The sequence below is a fragment of the Ixodes scapularis genome, unplaced genomic scaffold (genome assembly GCF_016920785.2).
Source record: "Ixodes scapularis isolate PalLabHiFi unplaced genomic scaffold, ASM1692078v2 PGA_scaffold11__112_contigs__length_91849675, whole genome shotgun sequence".
In the NCBI taxonomy this organism is placed as follows: Eukaryota; Metazoa; Arthropoda; class Arachnida; order Ixodida; family Ixodidae; genus Ixodes; species Ixodes scapularis.
In genome coordinates, this window is record NW_024609837.1 from 70979691 (window position 1) to 71000753 (window position 21063).

The 21063-nt window shown below is 45.9% G+C and overlaps 1 protein-coding gene across 1 annotated transcript in view; it reads left to right on the forward strand.

Annotated features, from left to right (window-relative positions):
- Window positions 1–16390, forward strand: part of LOC120839591 (proline-rich extensin-like protein EPR1) — a 52123-nt gene extending 35733 nt beyond the window's left edge. The window contains exons 2-5 of the mRNA XM_042289029.1: window positions 8753–8881; window positions 9687–9953; window positions 13165–15769; window positions 16261–16390. Coding sequence (XP_042144963.1) covers window positions 8753–8881; window positions 9687–9953; window positions 13165–15769; window positions 16261–16390 — 3131 coding nt within the window. The remainder of the gene's footprint in view (window positions 1–8752; window positions 8882–9686; window positions 9954–13164; window positions 15770–16260) is intronic.
- Window positions 16391–21063: the final 4673 nt, after the last annotated feature.

Sequence of the window (21063 nt, forward strand, 5' to 3'; positions counted from 1 at the left end):
GACTCCTTTGGGCAGCTGGAATTACCAATAAAAAGTTTACAACCGTTAACTCCTTGCAGCACTGCAGGAACGGTCATGAAGCGGGGGCACCGGTTTCAGACATCCGTTCGCGCGTCTAGTCTTTGCGGTTTGTTCATAATAAATCAAGTATACTTAGCATCTCAGCTAGCGAGGAGTAACAATTTTTAGTTACTCTTTGAACTTTTTTTACATGTCTACACCTGTTGTACTCCTTATTGGCAAACTCATTCTATAGTGGTAATAAGCTCGAGAAAACATTCTACTGAAGATAGTGTTATACCGGTAGTCCTATAAAAAATAAAGTTTGGCGGATGACTCGTACTTTGCTCGGGATAGCTCTTACAAGATTTGAGGAAGAGTCGATGATTTTGATGTTTGGAAAGTGTACGGCTTGATAAGACGACACGCAACTAATCTAGGACACCTCTCTTAATTCATCACATAAAGAGGGAAATCGGTAGCGTTCTGCAAGGAGTGAAAATTTATTTACTTTGGTTCTTGAGGCGAAAACGAATACAGTTCCGCATTTGCGCGAGACGACTGCAGGTCCCCTTTGAATGAAGGGTTCCCCTCACCGAAGCGTGAAGCTTGCAATCCAACACGTGCCGTTTACGGCCACCCGCTATCGCCGAAGGCTACTCTTTCTTCGAAAGCCACGAGGGGAGCAAAGGGAAAGTGTAGAGAGAGGCGGGTGTCTCATTACGCTAAGGTGAACGTTTTCGACCAGTGGTCAGCACCGCGACGTGTCCATAAAAGCGCGTAGTCGTGCTTCGAGCGGGCCAGCAGCATCAGCGACAGCCATGGGCTCACCAAGTGTTCTCTGGGCCTTCCTGGCTACCGCGCTTCTTGCCGTGCTCTGCCAGACAACATCGGCGATATATTGGTAAGCTCCATCGCGGAAGGGACTTGTGGGCTGCGTGTGGTTAAAAGACTGCTACAACATCATACAAGAGCCCGTCTGCAGAAAGCGTCTGAGGAGTGTCTCTATCTTGCATGAGGAACACGTCTTTTCGGTCAGACAAAACCTATCAAGGCATGCTTACGTACGAAGCATCCATAATTCCAACGTGCTTGCGGGGTGTCCGAAAATGCTTTGTCGTCTTGTCTGCAGCAACACCTTGTCTTTTGTAGAATGTATTAACGGTGTCACTACGGCTTTAAGTAACGGAAAGCAAACGCTGCTATGAAGTGAGTCACATTGGACTAGTTTTAATCCTTCGTCTCTGTACATACATAGGATGTTTCCCAGGTAGCTCGCCACGGAAAAACGACGGACTTGGCTCAAGTTGGGGGATCCTTGGCGCCTAATGTGGGCCTGAAGTCCGGGCCACACTGGGGATCCTTTATACAAAAAGCATTGTGCAAACAAGAGTTGCCGCAATATCCTTGGTTCGAATGCCCCGTGCGAAGTTTCTCCTTGAATTCATTGCCACGCGGCACGGATCTCTCAATGACTCGCGTTCGAATTTTTATGCAGTCGGTCTTTTGTATGATGTGTAAGCTGTGCGACCCCAGCTTAACGCAGTTTTGATCAAGGGCGTTAGTTCGTGCCAGAGTAGGTTCCTTGCTTTTTCGATGGCTTTTTTTGCCTGACTCGCCACAGAATCGTCAGAGTTCCAAACTTCAGTCAAAGATGCCACGTATAAATCACAGAACCAGCAGTCAAGTCTAAACCTTGCACTACTTTGGCAATTTAGTCCCAGAACTTCCACATGAAACCAAACTATCAGATGTAAAGCCTAATTTTGGCACTTGTTTGGAGAATTAAGATATCGAGAGACTGGCAAAGGAAGCTCAAGTTTGTCTTTGCCTTGGTTTCGGGCTTTTTAAGGCCCCATATTTCGCAACAAAAAAACCCCGCAAACCACATTTTGGCTTAAAGAATTATGCTAGAAGGGTTTTGAGGAAGCAAGATGCATCGCGGAGCATTGCTGTTGTCGTCATATTTAAAATCTTCTTAATTGGAAAGATAAGAGGCGGTGTATATGGAAGTAAGCCCGCGCACGTAGTCAATCATTGCAGAACCTACTGTGGCAATGAATGAGCCTTTGCAAAGCGACCCGCAAAAACAAATTAAAAAAAGAAAGCTTCGCTTCTTGCTCCGTACGACTTCGGATGTTAAATTTGCTTATAGTAAATTTCTGGCAGGTGGTAATTTAAAAAAAAAAAAATACTGGAATCGGAAGCTCACCCTTGTGCTTTGAAGCATTCATTGAAGTGTCCAGCATTTGACAAGAGTATTTTCAAATTCCTATTTTTTTTTCCGTTGCTTGAATTGGACTCAAGTAACTTATTTTACCAGTAAAAATAAATTTCTCTGGTGTAGATTTTTTTTTAATGCAGATCAAATTCTATGACGCACTTGCGTTAAATAGCAGTTAGTAGAGTTTCTGTATAGGCTCCCTACGGGAGCCAGAGTTGCGCGTCTGTTTTCCACGTGCTGCCGCACCGCTATTCGCCGAGATCCGATCACGTGAGGAGCCGGATTAAGTGCCATAAGAGAAAGTAGGCGTTGCACGCGCCCCGGCGTACGTTTTCCTGCTTTTGGGCGCGCCGTGTGCATCGAACGCGCGGCGCCATTATTCGCCCAATTCAGTCACGTGAGGAGCAGGATCAACATTGCGAGCAGGAAAGACGGCACTGCGTGTATGTATGAACGCACAATTATGGCTCCTGTAGGGAGCCTATAGACGCTTTACACACGCGCCAGAATACAGCCGCCATTGCTGACCTTCTCTTGTTTTACCGAAATACCGAGCCACTGAAATTGGTGTTAACGAGCCTCCACAAAAGCCAAGGCTGAGGAGAAAGACAAAATAAAATCTAGGATCGCAATGACCTAGCCTGCTATGCTAATAATGAAGTGAAGTAAACGTAATAAGGGGAAACAAAAACTGAAGGTCAGTTATGGCGGCGCCCATGCACAGATGCTGCAAAGCGTCTATAGTGCAACTCTAGCAGCTAGTAAGGTCCCTCTATACTAAAAGGTAGAGACATATTTTAAAGAATGCCGCCAGCTTCTCTCATTGCACGGGTGTAGTCGGCTATTCGAAGCTCTCTGCGCGCGGATTTTGTTCTGGTTGTTCTTGCTTTTCGAGGCTCCTCGTCGCGATTTTCGCTCCGGTCACCCGCCGCGTTTGCCTTAGCGGGTAGTTTGGGTTTTTGCTCGTTCTGCTAAGATTTGTTTATGAAAATACTCCGATTTAGTTATACCGCGTATTGGGTGAAGGCTCTTAGCCGCGCCTTTACAGCAATGTGAATCAAATGTTAGTAGATTGATTTTTCGCAACCATTACGACACGTTGCGCACGCCAAGGACGGTTTTTGTGAAAAAGGGAAACGTTTTTTTTATTATCTAGACCACAGCATACTCCGCTTAACATGAATTAACCGCTCCTTAGGTTTGATCGCGCCTCGGCTGCATTAACGCTCGTGCAGCGGGAGCCCAAGTCAAAGCTGCCCGCTCACGTCTGTACCCTCTGTAGTTGGTCTATGTTAAGGTGAGAGGAAGTACAGTCGCTCTGAAAAAAGTGTTTTAGGCGTGAAAAAAAAACAAAAAAAAACAAACATAAATCTCTTTTTGCTTCAGTTGCGAAAGAAAAAACAGCTATCGCTTTGTGCTTACGTGTTACGTCTTGCCTCCCTTACGAAGCGACGAAAAAACCGAGCGTGTGATCTCCCTTCTTTGGGTCTGGGGTACGCGTGCGGTAATACAAAAACACTGCCTTCATTTGTAACAAAGTCACTGTGCAACATACAAGAGTTCGCTGCTGCAGGTAGTCGGGGGCTTTACTCGCGCAGAAGCGAAACAGAGCCTCGCTCCGGTAGCATAGTAGCGTAGACCGTGCTCGCATTGCGTGCCCATTTTTGCGCTAGTTTGCGTCTTCCAGATTGCCAATTCATTCTTCTGCTATCTCGAAAATCTGTGCAGTCAATTGTGCGTCGAACTGTAGAACTCGCGACAGAAATGCAATCGCGAAACACGACAGCTAACAAAAACAACCTTCCGCCCCATTGCACTCAAGCAGGAGCGTCTGCTAGCTTGAAGCGATTCAGGCGGCAATACCGTCGACGCGCGAGGGCGAGAGAGAAAAAAGAGGGGGAGGAGGGAGGAGAAGGCGCTACCTTTCAGTATAGACTTAGAGGGACCTTAGCAGTTAGCAGTCCGCTGCGCCCTCTTGGGGACGTTCACACGCCAACAGAAAACTATTCGTCCTCTGCGACCTTACTACAGTCTGTGACAACGTACGAAACGAAGGGTCTGGTGAGACGCGTGCATTTCATTATCCCTCCGCAACCAGTGAGATCACGGCATTAGAAGATAAGGACGCCAAAGAACCAATTGCGAAGCAAGAAGTTGAATTATAATGAGCCACGCCCTGCGTGTTTCCCAAGTTGCCAAGGGCCATAGGACCAACAATCATCGCGGCTTAGACTGGCATGTATGTCATGGGCGCTAAAACTGTTGCTCATGAGTCTCGTGGGGCTTGGTGCTCCCTGGTAGGCATGCCAACAGAAGTAATGTGTCCCTACGTTAAGCTTGCGGGGCGCAAACGTAAACTCTAAAAAAAAGCCCGTGCGACTACTTTCCCGCAGAACACTCGGCGAGCCAATCGCCACAATTTAGAAAGGCAGCTCAGCGAATGTCGATGCCGAAAGATATGTTCAGACCAAAAAACGCAGTCTGAGTTGTGACATCAAGCAGTGCAAAACGTCACGCTTGCATTGCTTAATGTCATAACTCAGACTGCGTTTTTCGGCGTAAACATATGATTCAACATCGTCATTCGCTGAGCTATCTCCGTAAGTTGCGGTGATTGACTCTTCGAATGTTGTGCGGCAAAGCAGACGGACAGGATTTTGTAGACTATACTTCGATATTCGAATGAACACGCTGCTGTAAACCGCACTTTTCTAACCAATCAAAGCGGTGAAATCGAAACAGCGTGAGACCCTAATGAACGAGCACCTAGCTGAGCTTTTCACGACTTCAACTACGTCATTTGAGCCAAACATTCACGTGCTTGTCTCCCAAATAAAAACGTGCAATAAAAAAAGAACATGTCGAATCATCACTTTATGAATGGGATTGTTTGTTTTCACAAGTTAACATGAAAGAAATTAAAAAAGTGCCAAGCCCCTTTCTAATCGCGGTCCTTCAATTAACCGTTTTTGAGGGCTTTTCGGATAAATTTGACCGGTCACCCGTAATGTATGTAGTCGCTACTAAGCGCACGGCGACCGCAGCAGCATAAAGTCGACGACGTCGAGTTACAGCCCCAAAATGGGCTTCTTCGTACCTGTTGGCTATCGCTCTTTGTTGCAGGCCATGTCATTGTGCCCGACACGCGTCTCTGGCTGAGATGTTTCTCGTTCACCTTGTAATGGAAAATAAAAAATACATCGCAAGAAGCGACGCGTCACTCTATACATTGAGACGATCCCAGCGGTCGATTGTAGAAGCAGAAACTGAGAATACCAGAGGAAAACAAGTATATCTGTATTTGCGGAGTACCAACGATGGCTGTTGTAGTTTCATTCGGTTGGCCGGCTGCCGAACTAACTGCAGCAGAGTGACGAACCTGTGACGTCATTACGCAAAAATTGAATCGAGCAAAAATAAGGACTTTGCTCATAAACAGAACACTCGAAGACGCCGTTCCGGTCTCTCTGGTAGTCTCTTGGTACTCTGCACTGCCCTTTACAAGTAACGAGAACCAATATGCGTGAACAACAGAATTCAGTTGATCCATGTGTGGTTTTTAGTTCATTTCTGGATATTTTGTTCCTACTTGGCACAAAACACATTGTGCACGTCTTCCTCGGATTTCTAGATAAAAGCGGCGGAGAGAGAAAAATCAAACAAAAAACTGTAGAAACTCAGGAGGATGAATCTGACATTCGTTACAATATGGCAACCTAACACACTTCCAGTATCGTTCGTTGATGAACCAGTGAAAACTTCTCAAAATCAACAACCTGTTTTTTTATTCTTCACAGGGGTCATCCGACACCCCGTGGTCGCTCCCCGATTGCTCCAGACCTGTGTCCTTCGCTGCCCGAGACCTGCCCGCAGTGCTATGACTCCGCAGAAGAACTGACCAGCGAAGATGTCTGCAAATTCGACGCAGGTATGCAGTGTACTATATTAGGGCACGCTTATTCGATTTTGGTTCACGCTCCGCTATGGGTGGCAGGTCTAATGATTTCTTAATTTTGTTTTTTTTTCCGGTACCAACTAATTCCCTTCAGAGAGGCCTCAGTGAGTGGTACTGAACCTGGGGGCGCGCGGGGGTGTTGCTAGGGGGGAGAAACACAAAAGCCTCTCTTCGATTTTGAAACCGCAACGATATCGCGTCCGTAAAAAAACATGCAGTCCCAGAAGAAATTTAGTAGTACTTTCATGCTTACCACCATGCTGCGTCATATTAAATATGCCATTTTGAAAAGGCTTTTGAAATGAAGTGATCGTAACAAATCTATCATAAAGGGAGAATAATATTAAAGCTGCTATATTGGCCCCACCATATATCACCTCTGTCTCTTATACTACAACGGCCTTATTAAAATATACGTTTGGAAATGTCGGATAGTCTAAAAGGCCCTTTTAGAACGGTCGTGCTTCAACGACATATAGCAAAAATAAAATTGTATACACAGTTGTTTTTGAACCCTTGCGTTTTCCCGCTGGTACAACGTCTCGCCAGCACTATAAGAATGCATTTTTGTCTGTATCTTTCAGTTACTGTTGTTCTCAACGTCTACGGGTTCATCAAGCGTAAGTATTTTTCAAATTTGGTTTGTAGTTAAAATATATACAACAAAACAAATTACTCTCTAGAGTCTACAGTAAAAGCTAAATTACTCAATTGAATACAAACGTAGCTTTACCGAACTTCCATCAGCAACACTGACCTGATCGTTATATATCCCGCATATATTTTTTTTCAAACTTAATTGTTCAGAAGGAATGCATGACCTTTTTTTGCTGAAAAAACTTAACAAATTTCTATTAAAAGGAAGTAGCTACTTTCTCGTTATTCTGAGCGTGTCCTCTTCTGAAGCAGTAACCACGCTCCAATATGGTGGGTCATCAATAATGCCTCGCTTTTTTACGAATTCATAGGAACATATTTTTTATTTTCTTATTTTCCCTTTTTTGCCGTAAAAGTCACATACCGTTGTGAAAACCAAACGGGATAATTTTGTGTTGTACACGTTCCTTTTCAGAGTTAACTAAACTAGTCAATGGTTACTTCATCAAAAATCTAATAAAATGTGACAGTCGTTTCCTTGCTGGAACAGTAAAATAAATCGTGATTTCGCTACCAAAAGAAAAAAAAGAAACTTTGTACAAGTTGCACGTCAGCTGTAACTTTACAAATGTCTGCTTTTCAGGTTCTATCAAAACCGTGATCAGATTACATCTTTGATCAATATAAAATTAAAAACAAACGTGAACAATTTCTACCACACAAATAGGTGTACCGGGCGATGACGCCTTACGTGAAAGCGCGTAAAATAAATAAAAAAATTGTATAAAATATTTACACACCGTCAAACATCATTCCTACCGTTGAAATTACGAGTCAAATGTTACCAGTAACTTCATGCGACCGTTAATGTCTCGTAAATTTACCTTTTTGTCAAAGGTCACATCATCGCGCTTCGTATAATATTAAAGTGCCGGCAACGTTCGGAGTACACTAAAGCTTAGTGTTTTCCGTTAACTCAATTCGAGTTAGGTGTATTTTCTCAGAGCCTAAATATATTAAAAAAAAGCAAAAAAAAAAGTACACAGATTTAAATTAAGTTCGTCGGCAGCCGACGCTACGATCCAGTGGAACCAATAAAAGAACGCAGAAACTGCATCGTCACGGAGCACGTCGTCTTTGTGTGTTTTGTTCTATCACCACCCAAAACCAGTCACTCACAAGAAAAAAAAACAAAAAAACGCAGGATCACTGCGCATTTACAGCACGTGTTTGGTTCAGCCAGTTATGCCAAACACACAAAGACAACAAGCGAACGAGCGACGTGACGATGCGCCCTCGACGCCGAGTTGATCGGCTCCATGTAATGGAAGCGTTCCCTGCGGTCGGGCTCAATGCGAAAGGGCCGTGTTGGCGAAGCGTTCCAGATTCCATCGCATTCATTGCTGTCCCCATGTACTCCGGCAGGGACTATCTCGGTCTCCGATTAAAGACGTGCTAAATAAAACAAAATATCGCTTTAAAAAAAATACTGCGTTTTTTTAATTTAAATTGCAAACGTAAGTCATTCATGGTCGAACGCTCCCAGTTTACGTTCCCATGTAGCGCTAGCCGTCCGAATAAGATAAGGAGGTTCCAGAACGAGCCGTTACCCTAACTAGAAGTTATAAGTAATTCTCTTCATATTTTAATGGGAAAATGGAGCTTGCTGCCGGATGTTTGTGCGCGGTTCGAAACCACGTATTCGTGGCCTTCGTCGGCCATCTTTTTCCCATTTAAAATTTACAGAAATCGCTTATAACACTCGACAAATTTAACGGTTTGTTTTGAAATATTGGCATTGTTTCCGGACGCTAGCGCTACATTTGGGAGGAAACTAAGCGTTTGCTAATGCTGTACTTTGATTGTGCGGTTTACACAGCTCAACCGTTGTAGCAGGTTACTCCCGGATAGGGCAGGTGTACTTTAAGAAAATGGATCGTTCAAGTGAGTAACGGCGTTGTCTAACATTTGTGCAGCGGTCGAGCATGAAAACAAGCTCTGCGGATACCTGAAAGTCTTGACTGCACTTCGCGCTGTGAACGAGCCCTTGTCCGAAGTCTACAGGGTATCTCTGGACGAAGATTGCAGCTGCGTTTCCGGCAAAAGTAAGTTCTGCAAATCTTTCAAGTCTATTTCTACTCGCCATAAGTTTCGCAATTAAAAACAATATCAATTGAAATTGCCACTACTCTTGGCCAGACGCTTTTTGTAAGAGTTATTGCTACTAATGATGCAGAGGAAATAAGACATTACTGCAGCATAAATAGTTTCCATTGATTATGTTATGGTTTTACCTAATTATATCGCAATTATCTTCACGTGTTGTTTTACTTTAGGCGTGCATTCCGTTCACTTAAAATGAGTACTATAATCGTAGCCATGCATCGAGGAGGATCTTTGATACTTGGTTGAAAGGAAAAAAATATTTTACACGTCCAAAGTGAGCCCCAATTTAACGCCACAAAAAAGGTTCTTTTGGGCTTGTTTTATGTCGCCAATTACTGAGGCCATACTCACAGAATGAGAATGGTAGGGTAATCCTTCAGTTATCCCTTCACCCAGCTTAAGCTCCCTTCCTTACACAAAGCTATGGCGTCTCGCGAACCGCGAGTGTGCAAATGCAGCCTAAGACCGACGGACCGCAACAAGCGCGCACTGCGGACCGGGTATCCAAAAAAGAGATGCTTTCCCTTTACCATTCTGCCGTTATCCTTCTGTGCTATTGTGTTCAATAAGGGTTCGCTAAAAACTGCAGACTCTGTAAACCTGCTGGCTCTCATATATCATGTTATATCGTAATCTCTGGGTGTCTATGCCACAGAAACTGCAAGGCTTTAGGAAGCTCCCGACTTGGATGCCACCGCCCCTCTTCCACTGCATGTGGTCCATCAACGACTTCTTCTTGCGCAGAGTCAACGGCCTTTGTCCTCCTGTTCAAGAACGAGAAGGTTATCTTCCCGACTACTGGCGTATCCCATCTGCCGCTGGACCACGACGTGAAGATCGTCAAGTACAACGAGACCACCAGCGCCAAGCTCCAGGAGTTGTTGCGGACATGTCAGGGATACGCCCCGGTGCTGCGACTGAAGCGAAGCGACAGCTACGGAGGAGGTAATGCCCACACGTCCTCCTATCTCGTCAAGACGGTCAAGCACTTCTACCCAGTGCCCGCGTATGGTAAGTCCGCTATGGGTCCGCGCAAAAAGACGGACCAATTAAAGGGCAAGTTCCTTAAGGCAATCGTCTCTACACATCCAGAAGCTTCTATTCGTGCACTGATCCGTGGTACACTAGGAACAAGAATCACTGGCTTTTCTTAAATCAGTTTAGTCGGAGATCATATGCAATCAAGATCGCGCTCGAATGGTTAGGCACTGTTAAACCACCATCCCACCGCTCGTACATCATACGAAGGACATGGTGTTCACTGCAGGCATAGGAACATTATTATCTGCGCACACGACTCGAGCATGATTGAAGCATGTGTGAACATGTCTGTGGACAGCATTTCTGTGACCAATATGTCAGAACCATGATGTAAGAAAAAACATGTCTCAGAGAGTGTGTGCAGACTGGCTTTTGTAAGATGCATTAGCAGCGTTACTGTGGCTTTAAGGTCCGTTTAGTCACGCATCTAAACTCTCAAACAACGCAAATTCAGCGCCGTACCAGCGCCGTGGTCAGCGCTAAAGCAGCTTGAGCTGACAGCGCAGTGTGTGTAAGCGATGGAAGGCGGGGTCACATGCAGCGGAGCACCGATGCAGTGCTGGTATGTAACGTAAAGTCAGCGCTTTTTTTATATTCCACCGAGTTAGCGCTGTGATGTATGTGTGAAAACGCCTTCGGAGGCGAGAGTGTTGGACGACCTCCTTGCTGTTGTTTCCTGCATGACCGTAGGAGCATGATGCCACTTGATTTCTCAATAAACACAATTATGCTTTTACAAAGCATGCGGAGCAATGTAAGTGCAGGAGAATCCTAGAAAGTGAGAAAATTGGTCTTCGCTTCGAAAATACGTGGCTAGCATGGAAGCTTGTCAGATTCGAAAATCAAGGAGAACCTTCGCACTTTCCGTTCGCACTTTCATGGGCTCACATTAACCTTCCTCTCCTTCTTACCTTTTCTCGTACTGTTGAACTCAGATGTTGATGCTAGAGGTAGAAATGGGCAATAGGGTCTTTTAAAAACCCGGTCAAGCAACATTGGTGGTCGGTGTTTCATGGACACGAAACGTTTGATTGGATACGAGAGCGAGCTCTGCGTCAACGTTCAGCGAGTGTTCCTCGCTGAACGTCGATGTAGAACTCGTGTCCAATAATACATGATGGTGTAATACGCCGAAACAACAGGGACGAAAAACGAAGATAGAACCAGACAGGTTCTATCTTCCTGTTGTTTTGGCGTATTACACCATGATGCAAAACCAACTAGCCCAACTAGCCATCCTTATCCAATAATACATGATCAGAGTACATGTCCCAACAATGTTCAACTCTGACAATAGGCGGTGCAGCTACAAGTTGGCGCGGACTTTTCGAAAAGGATCTGTCGCGCTCGTTATGCACGTTATTTAGAATCCTAAGCTGACCATTTCAATAGATGTTGTTTTACACTCGGTCCTTCTGAAACCTAAAGCGAAGACGATATTTTTATGACGTGTGGTGCGAGGTCTGGCTCCGGCTTAAAGACATTCATTGCACAGTACCGATGACGTAGGTTGCTTAAGAAACTTGCCCTTTAACGTTAAGGACTGCCACTACGAGTCAAGAGTAGATGCAAAGTGGGCCACATTAGCTCATTCCTCAATGCTACGTTGGTAAGCGTAGCGTCATAAACCTTCATTTAATACATCGGGGTAAATCTAATATTGCATCACCCACAACTGCCGGCTCACCGAGCCTGCGAGAAAAAACCCTATTCACGCTGTACAGCACATTTCTTCAACATCTTGTCCAAGTACGAGTGTCAGTATTGAACGCCCTATTTCCTCTAGCGCATAAAAACAACGTTAACACCCATATTGCAGATTTGTATTTGTAATAACATGACAATGAGTACTTCTACTTAACCACCCCATTCGAAACTGTATAATATAACGTTGTGTTATGTGCTTTTCAGACACTGCAAAGTGTAACGTAGATTCCATGAACTGACATTAGGGAACGGGCGAAGCCGCTCGCAAACTTGACTCCGAGTGTCGCGCGTAAACAACGCTGCGCCAAGAATGGTGCTCGTTGATTGGCCGACCACATAATGCCAGTCGATGGAATATACAATAAATTTTGCCGTGGGCATGGTTTACATCTACAGTATATAGGTGTCGACACCGCGCGCACCACAGCTGCCAAATAAAGTATTCAACTCGCCCTGGTTGCAAGCGGAGACACCAAGGGCGGTTTGTTAGTGAATTCGGCTATTCCTTCCGGCGGGAACGAAAGATTTTTACGCCACGTAACCAGCTGAGAGGGCAGAAAGTGCCTAGCGTTTCAGACAATTCCGATCAACAGAGTTAAGTCTAGTTTCTTGTTATTTTTCATTCCTGCCTAACACGATCTTCCAAAAAAATAGCTTTACAGGCCACTCGTAAAGTAAGAACACACATGCAGTTCACTACGCTCAAACTTTAAGCCTGGCAACTTTCTTTCTGCGCGCAATACCGAACTTGAATAATCGAAGCAAGGACGGACTTGCGGCAGTCATTTGCTTGTCTCGGCGGCAAATATTTTGTGCTACACAGTCAAGGCAGCCGCAACTTTCACAGCAGGCTAAAGCTGGCAAAGCTCTTGCGCGAGCGCAGCAATGCTGGGTTGCATCATTGTGGAAGGTACGCAAGCCTTCAAAATGTAGCAGAAAATAATTGATCCGAAGTTTTTTTTCAATATCTACATTAGTGATGTGACCAGAAATTCTCACTTGCGGGGATTTTACCCGCCGAGAGAGACACCCGCTACACCAGCGAACCGCCCCTGATGGCTCATTATGCGGCTAATAAAATAAATTTTGCTCGGTTTCTCAAGCTTTATAAAGGCTGACATGGCTGCATTACAAGTAGTTTTTTGGGTTCGCCACGTCGTGGCCATGATGTGTGACGGTTCCACGTACACCACGATGATGTTAGGAAGCTTGCATTAAGAAAAAAAAATTATGCAATTCATTTTCCTAAACGTAACAGCAAAAATCATGTTTCTGCTTCCTTAACTTTACATGATAGTTCACCAGTGCCCCACTATGCAGATAGACAAAGTGACATTCCAACAAACTTGGTCTAATGGTATGTTAGTCTAACACAGGAACTTACGCATGAACCAAGTATTAGTCGCTAAATGTAAACATCAAATAATCTTTCTTATTTAAAGCAATGTTCCCACATTTTCATCTTTCCTTTCAGGTTACGAGCCAAGTTATGGCGGAGACTCCTACTCAGCTCCAAGTTACAGCGCTCCTTCGTACTCCGCTCCAAGCTACAGTGCTCCTTCTTACTCCCCACCAAGCTATAGTGCGCCCTCTTATTCCGCACCTAGCTACAGTGCCCCATCCTATTCTGCTCCAAGCTACAGTGCCCCTTCTTACTCCCCGCCAAGCTATAGCGCACCCTCGTATTCCGCACCTAGCTACAGTGCCCCATCCTATTCTGCTCCAAGCTACAGTGCTCCTTCTTACTCCCCACCAAGCTACAGTGCTCCCTCTTATTCAGCACCTAGCTATAGTGCCCCGTCCTATGCTGCTCCAAGCTACAGTGCCCCGTCGTATTCTGCTCCTAGCTACAGTGCTCCATCTTATTCCCCACCAAGCTATAGTGCACCCCCTTATTCTGCACCAAGCTACAGTGCCCCATCCTATTCTGCTCCAAGCTACAGTGCTCCTTCTTACTCCCCACCAAGCTATAGTGCTCCCTCTTATTCTGCACCAAGTTACAGTGCCCCGTCATATTCTGCTCCTAGCTACAGTGCTCCATCTTACTCCCCACCTAGCTATAGTGCTCCCTCTTATTCAGCTCCAAGCTATAGTGCTCCATCCTATTCCGCTCCAAGTTACAGTCCTCCTTCATACTCCCCACCAAGCTACAGTGCCCCGTCATATTCTGCTCCTAGCTACAGTGCTCCATCTTACTCCCCACCTAGCTATAGTGCTCCCTCTTATTCAGCTCCAAGCTATAGTGCTCCATCCTATTCCGCTCCAAGCTACAGTGCTCCTTCATACTCCCCACCAAGCTACAGTGCCCCATCCTATTATGCTCCAAGCTACAGCGCTCCTTCTTACTCCCCACCAAGCTATAGTGCACCCTCTTATTCTGCACCAAGCTACAGTGCCCCATCCTATTCTGCTCCAAGCTACAGTGCTCCTTCTTACTCCCCACCAAGCTACAGTGCTCCCTCGTATTCTGCCCCAAGCTATAGTGCTCCCTCGTATTCCGCCCCAAGCTATAGTGCCCCATCATATTCTGCACCAAGCTATAGTGCGCCTTCTTACTCTGCCATGAGTTATAGTGCACCCTCGTACTCTCCACCAAGCTATAGTGCTCCGTCATATTCAGTCCCAAGTTACAGTGCTCCATCGTATTCAGCCCCTAGCTATAGTGCCCCATCCTATCATGCACCGAGCTACAGCGCTCCTTCATATTCTGCTCCGAGCTACAGTGCTCCCTCTTACTCCTACCCAAGTTATAGTGCTCCATCATATAAAACTCCAAGCTACAGTGCCCCATCTTATTCTGCACCAAGCTACAGCGCTCCTTCTTACTCTGCCCCAAGTTATAGTGCCCCATCCTATTCTCCCCCAAGTTACAGCGCGCCTACTTATTCTCCCCCGAGCTACAGTGCTCCTTCTTACTCTCCACCAAGCTACAGTGCTCCGTCATATGCTCCTCCAAGTTACAGCGCTCCATCATATGCTCCACCTAGCTACAGCGCCCCATCCTATGCTCCCCCTAGTTACAGCGCCCCATCTTATTCTCCTCCAAGCTACAGTGCCCCATCTTATTCGCCTCCAAGTTATAGTGCTCCTTCTTACTCTCCGCCAAGCTACAGTGCTCCCTCTTACTCGCCACCTAGCTACAGTGCCCCATCCTATGCCCCTCCGAGCTACAGTGCCCCATCCTACGCGCCTCCAAGCTACAGTGCTCCGGCTTACTCTGCTCCAAGCTACAGCGCTCCGTCTTACGCTCCCCCAAGCTACAGCGCCCCCTCTTACTCTCCTCCAAGCTACAGTGCCCCATCTTACTCTCCCCCAAGCTACAGTGCCCCGTCTTACTCTGCCCCAAGCTACAGTGCCCCGTCCTATTCTCCTCCGAGCTACAGCGCTCCGACTTACTCTCCCCCAAGCTACAGTGCCCCGTCTTACTCTCCCCCAAGCTACAGCGCTCCATCTTACTCTCCCCCTAGCTACAGTGCCCCGTCTTACTCTCCCCCAAGCTACAGCGCTCCGTCTTACTCTCCCCCAAGCTACAGCGCCCCGTCTTACTCTCCGCCAAGCTACAGCGCTCCGTCTTACTCTCCCCCAAGCTACAGCGCCCCCTCTTACTCTCCGCCAAGCTACAGCGCTCCGTCTTACTCTCCCCCAAGCTACAGCGCCCCATCTTACTCTCCCCCAAGTTACAGTGCCCCGTCTTACTCTCCCCCAAGCTACAGCGCTCCGTCTTACGCTCCTCCAAGCTACAGCGCCCCCTCTTACTCTCCTCCAAGCTACAGTGCCCCGTCTTACTCTCCACCAAGCTACAGCGCTCCGTCTTACTCTCCCCCAAGCTACAGCGCCCCGTCTTACTCTCCGCCAAGCTACAGCGCTCCGTCTTACGCTCCCCCAAGCTACAGCGCCCCCTCTTACTCTCCTCCAAGCTACAGTGCCCCGTCTTACTCTCCACCAAGCTACAGCGCTCCGTCTTACTCTCCCCCAAGCTACAGCGCCCCCTCTTACTCTCCGCCAAGCTACAGTGCCCCGTCTTACTCTGCTCCAAGCCAGGACAGCTATGGTGACAGCTATGGTGACAGCTACAGCGGGTACGACGTTTTACATATCTGTACGTGGTGACATAAGGACGTTTTAGAGAGCAGCTTTTACGTGCCCGTTTCCGGGTTTCACGGCATCGGCGTCGGCGTAACCGCGCTAAATTTAGCGGCAAAGTTTACGTCACGTGACCTCAACACAAATTCAATATCCGGTAAATTTAACAGCAAAAATTTAGTTTCGTCCGCTACATTTAGCGGATAGATGGAATTTGTTCATAGCTGACGTGACACCTAGTCATGTGACGTCAATTTCCCCGGTACATTTAGCAGGGAAACTGAATTGGAAGAGGAGCAGAAGGGGAGGAGGAGGAGGGCAGGAAGAGAGGGTACGGAGGAGGAGGAACGGCATACCCCTCCCTCCGTAACCCTCTTCTTCTCCTCCTCCTCAAGAGCTGCGCTCTAATTTTGCATTGCAGAGATTTGTAAACGTCTTTTATTTTTTGCATGCATGATAGAATAATGTCGCCTCCTTATTTTTACAGAAGCAGCAGCTACGTGCCCTCGGTCACCTACACTTACGTCACGTACGTGCCTCCTTCGTACGCTAGCTACGCCCCTCCCAGCTACGCCGCCCCAGCTCCGAGTTACGCTGCTCCAGCAGCGAGCTACTGAGGCAAGAACGCCTGGGTCATTGCTGAACCGGTCGTTCAGACCCGTGAAAAACACTGTTCAACAAAGTGTCCAAGTAAAGGCTACTGCTTCCAAGTCCTCTGGATTTGTTATTGCTAATAAACACCACCCTTTAAATTGTATGCTCAAGAAGAATTCGTTTTTTTTTTCATTTCGGCTGGGGCTTTCGGGTAAATATGACGGGTTTACTTGTATTTCGTCAGTAATATCCGGGTAGGTACACATCATTCCTCTAGGGTTTAATTCAACTCTTATTGGAAATGTTCCATCGCTTAATTTAAAAGATGTGATTCGAATAGAAGAATAAACGACATTGGATTGGCGTGTGACGTAGTTTACACAAGCATATTAACACAGGCTTATGATGAGTATGCTCGTAGGGCACGCCCCACCCCAAAGCTTGTAGCTTTGTGGCGCTTTTCAATTCTAGTTGGTGGCCTGGGTTCACGCACAATCGGAATGCTGCTTTCATGGGCCAGCAATATTTATTCGTTTCATTCTGATAAAAAATAAATACGTACGTACGTATACATGTATCTTGAGTGGAATTCTCTGCGAGAGCGCTAAGCTCGGAAGTTTAAGAAAAACAGCTACATGCAGACCAAAGTAACATAAAGCCTAATTAGCGAATAGAAGGCGATGTATAAGCATACAACTCATATAAAAGGCGGCAGTCAATCATAAATAATCATAATTATACCTGAGCATAATTAGTCGCAATCAGCGAGATTTCCCGAGCGGCTCTGTGAGAATCAAACCCTTGAACATACAACTACAACACGGCGCCGGTGCTCGGAGCAAGGAGTCGACCGGCGGTGTACGCAGCTGAACCCCGAATGCCAAAGTGTAGTTACTCACGTGATCTCACGAATTCGCTGGGCAGGTTCATTCTAGTGAAAACAAAAACGTGTGGAATTTGGACGCATGACCTACTGGTGGAACCGATGATTTCATACAATATTATGGGATACGAGCACCTGTTTGATAACAAATTACCCTGTTGAACAGGACATTGAAGTACACAGACAAATATTTTCTTTTTGTTAGCCCCAAATGGGCACAGCCTGCGATGCGTTCCTTAAGCCTGCAATATGTTCCTCGAAAGACAAATTTCTTATAATAGTTTTGGGTATAAAAATGCGCTGCAGGGCTCAATTTATTTGAACTCGTCGATCACGCATTAGCAAATATGAACATAAATGTGAAATAAATGAGCCATAAATCCATTCACAGACGAAATATTGAACACAGGACGGAACAGTAAGCACGACATCCTTCATCTGTGCTCCGTCCTTTGTGTTTATTCTTTCGTATGCAAATGAATCCCACTAACACTGAACAAGGTGATAAACAGCGCACAGGAGAAAAAGACGCGGTAGTCTAAAACAGACAGGGCAAGCGCTTGTTCATCTGTTTTCTTCTACTGTGGTTCTTTGTCCCTTGTGAGCTGTTTAACACCATGTCCAATGCATACCAACTTGCACAACTCGCCTTCTTCCTACTAACCAGCACGCTCGGTTTTTAGCTCGTTTCCTCACATTGCGCAAGTTTTATTCTGAAAACCAGTTTGCACATAGAAAGGAGTCGTTCCTCTATGGAACGCCATTACAGTAAAATGGTGGAAACTGGGCATCGTCGGCAAATAGACCCGACCCCGATGAGTTGCGACATTCGACGCGTTGGAGGGACACGAAGCCCAGCGGAACGCTGACGGAGCACTCGGGTGAAATTGGTGTCTTCGCTCGATCCCACTAAAATGGGGTCATAGTTTTAGTGCAAGAGCTCTGTCTATGCTATGTGGTGTTAATCAGGTGCAGCTGGCGAGGCATGGTATGGAAGCAACGCGCGCTAGATCTTGGTGTCGTTAAGTGCCCTCTAATTACCGCCCCGCAGCGAGCTTGCGGTGGTGCACCTCGTTCCAGTCCAACAGCACGTGGAACTCAACGTGCTATACGCAGGAGCTAAACACATGGAAACCTTTCTTTAAAGCATACTCCTTACACGCTCTATTTTTTTAATAAATTAAGACTCGTCCTAAAGCTTCTGATAAACACGTCCTATACATGAGTGCGTCGTACGTGCGATGTATTCTAACCCGCCCAAAAGATCCATGTTCAAATCGTAAAAAATCATAACGCTCACGAAATGCACGGACGACACCTAATACTTGTTTCACAATCTAATTTTATAAAATGAAGATTTTATGAATCAATTCAGTGCTAAGGAGTTAGAAAAAGGAAAGAGTCAGTTGAGACACCTCTTTGTGAAGTGGTCAGTGACGCTTCTCCGATAGAGGCTGCACCAAATTTGACAGAGCGATGAAGCAATCTATCAAACAAAGAAGCGCCAAAAGATACCCTGAAAGGTGCAAATTCGCACTTTTGTGAACGAGTATAAGAAATGGAAAGTCTTTTGGCAGGGGCCTAGCCCTTATTGAGGTTCTGACAGACCAGAGTTTTAAGTTTTCAGTTCGCAGTAAAACTCTATTCTGCGAAATCCAGGCAGCGGTTGGCCCATAGCTAGAGTAACAGTGCGGAATGTTGTTCGAACTGGCGCTGAGTTTTAGAATGCACGATGAAGTACCCAGACAAGGTAAAGAGAAGCAAGAAATACTGCATACTACAGTGCCCACAATTTCTCCTCCTTTTGCTTTTACTTCTCCTCTTCCAGCTTTACAATGTATTATAAAATTCAGATTGAGAGTTCGTGTGATTTTCCTTGCTGCTGTTCACAATTCAAGAATGCCACAACTTACTCGCTTAACAACACGTAGTCATTTATTCCCTGTTTACGCTGCGCGCTCCGACACCTAATGCCCCGCGCCTACTTCTTCCCCAACATTTTATCAGCGGCGCAGCGCCGCTCACGCATGGCCGATTACGCTTCGCCACTTTGAACTGCGGTAATCACGAGAGATGATTTAACACGCGGGAAACCTGATTGATAGCTGCAGATAACCCAGTTTCGCGCAAGTTTCAGATATGGTTAGCGGACCTGTAAAGCATAGTGTTTTCTGCAACCCCTCATTGAATGGGGCGCTTTACGACTGCGTCAAATATCTGCGTCTATGTCAGGGTAACACCTAGAAGCTACCTGCCGACAGATTACCCACCATTAGCAGCAACCCTGTAGCAACCCTGCAGAAGATTTTGGTAATGCAACAACCGCAACACCATAAAAATACTAAAATACGTAACACAACATGGTACGTGATGAACTGTACAATTTTGTCAATCAAGAATAAATCTCTCCTGCCTGGAAGACTAAACAACTACTCCGACAAAGGAAGAAAACAAGGACGGAAAATTAACAAAAACAGCCCCCAGCAAAGAACTACACCCTTCATAGGAAACCAACGTTACTAGAACACTCACTTGGGAAACTCGCCGTCGAAACCTGGGCCGCTTCGTCCACCGAGACCGAGCTCAATACGATAACAGCGCCACTCTTTATCATTTGTCTGTACTGTGGTCACTATGAGCTTTTAGAAAGCATGGTTTTGCGTAAAAACAAACGGAAAAGACTCTTTTTGTATGAAATTTGTTGGCGTCTAGTACAAAATGAAGGGCGCGTGATGTTTTTATCATCTTTAGTTTGCAAGGTTTTGCGGAACAATTAATATTGTTTTTATACAACCATGCCTCAGCGGTCCTTTCAGGTAGCACGTCCCGACCTATACTCTGTTTCATACTTAGCGTGCAACGCTGTCAAAGCTACTGGCGCGAGTGCGTGGCTTCATCTATGGTTTTGTTTGCGCGAGAACGCGTGCAAATGATCAACGAGATCAAGCTCCATGCTCGCGCCAAAAGCTTTAACAGCGTTGCACTCTAAGCATGAAACAGAGTATAGGTGCATTTTAACTTCGGTAGATATTCGCGGCGCGTCCGCTGGGGAGACGGAAGTGGCACCCCTGTAACCTCTTCCGCTGTATCTGTTTCGGTGCCAAAATGGCCGATTAAAGCCAAAATAGAAGTGACGTGCAGTTCCTCCAGTGACCGCTGCGGGAGAAATGGCGGCGTTGTGTTCGCCATTAGCTGGGTTCTGGTGGACAGATTGGGGCCACTTTTTCAGAACAGTCTCTATGGCAGTTTCCCAACTGAGTGGTTCTAGTAACGTTGTAGGAAACTTTGAAAAGTGGCAAGTAGACGGTAGGCATTTTAAAAAGTTTTATGAAATAAGAGGAAGGAACTTTCGACCTGGTGAAAGAGTAAAACTTAAAAAGCAGTAAAAAACCTCGCGGCAGCTGGGCAGATAGCTTTGGAACATCTTTTAAAGTTGTAGCAGTAACATCTGAGGAATGAATACGGTACGGGACGGACTGGCTGATGGGCTATGGGCTCATGAAGAATTATGGGGGATTCACCCACTCTTCACTCAATGGGTGAAATTCGCCGCACAAACTTGAGTTTCAGAAATGCACGTGAGTATCGATAATTTTGGAGGTTTGTTAAGAAGACGTTTTGATTGTCGCACATTCTATACATTTTTCTTTTAAAGCGCGAGAGGTCTTTAATAAAATTAACAATTATGACCGTTTTTACGGCTTCGAGCAAATTCTGAAGGAATCTTAAAATGAAAATAAATGGCAGGCCAGCAGGCCTAAGATAGGGACCTCAAAAACTAAAAACAGCGGAAACGAGACGTAGGAATAGAGA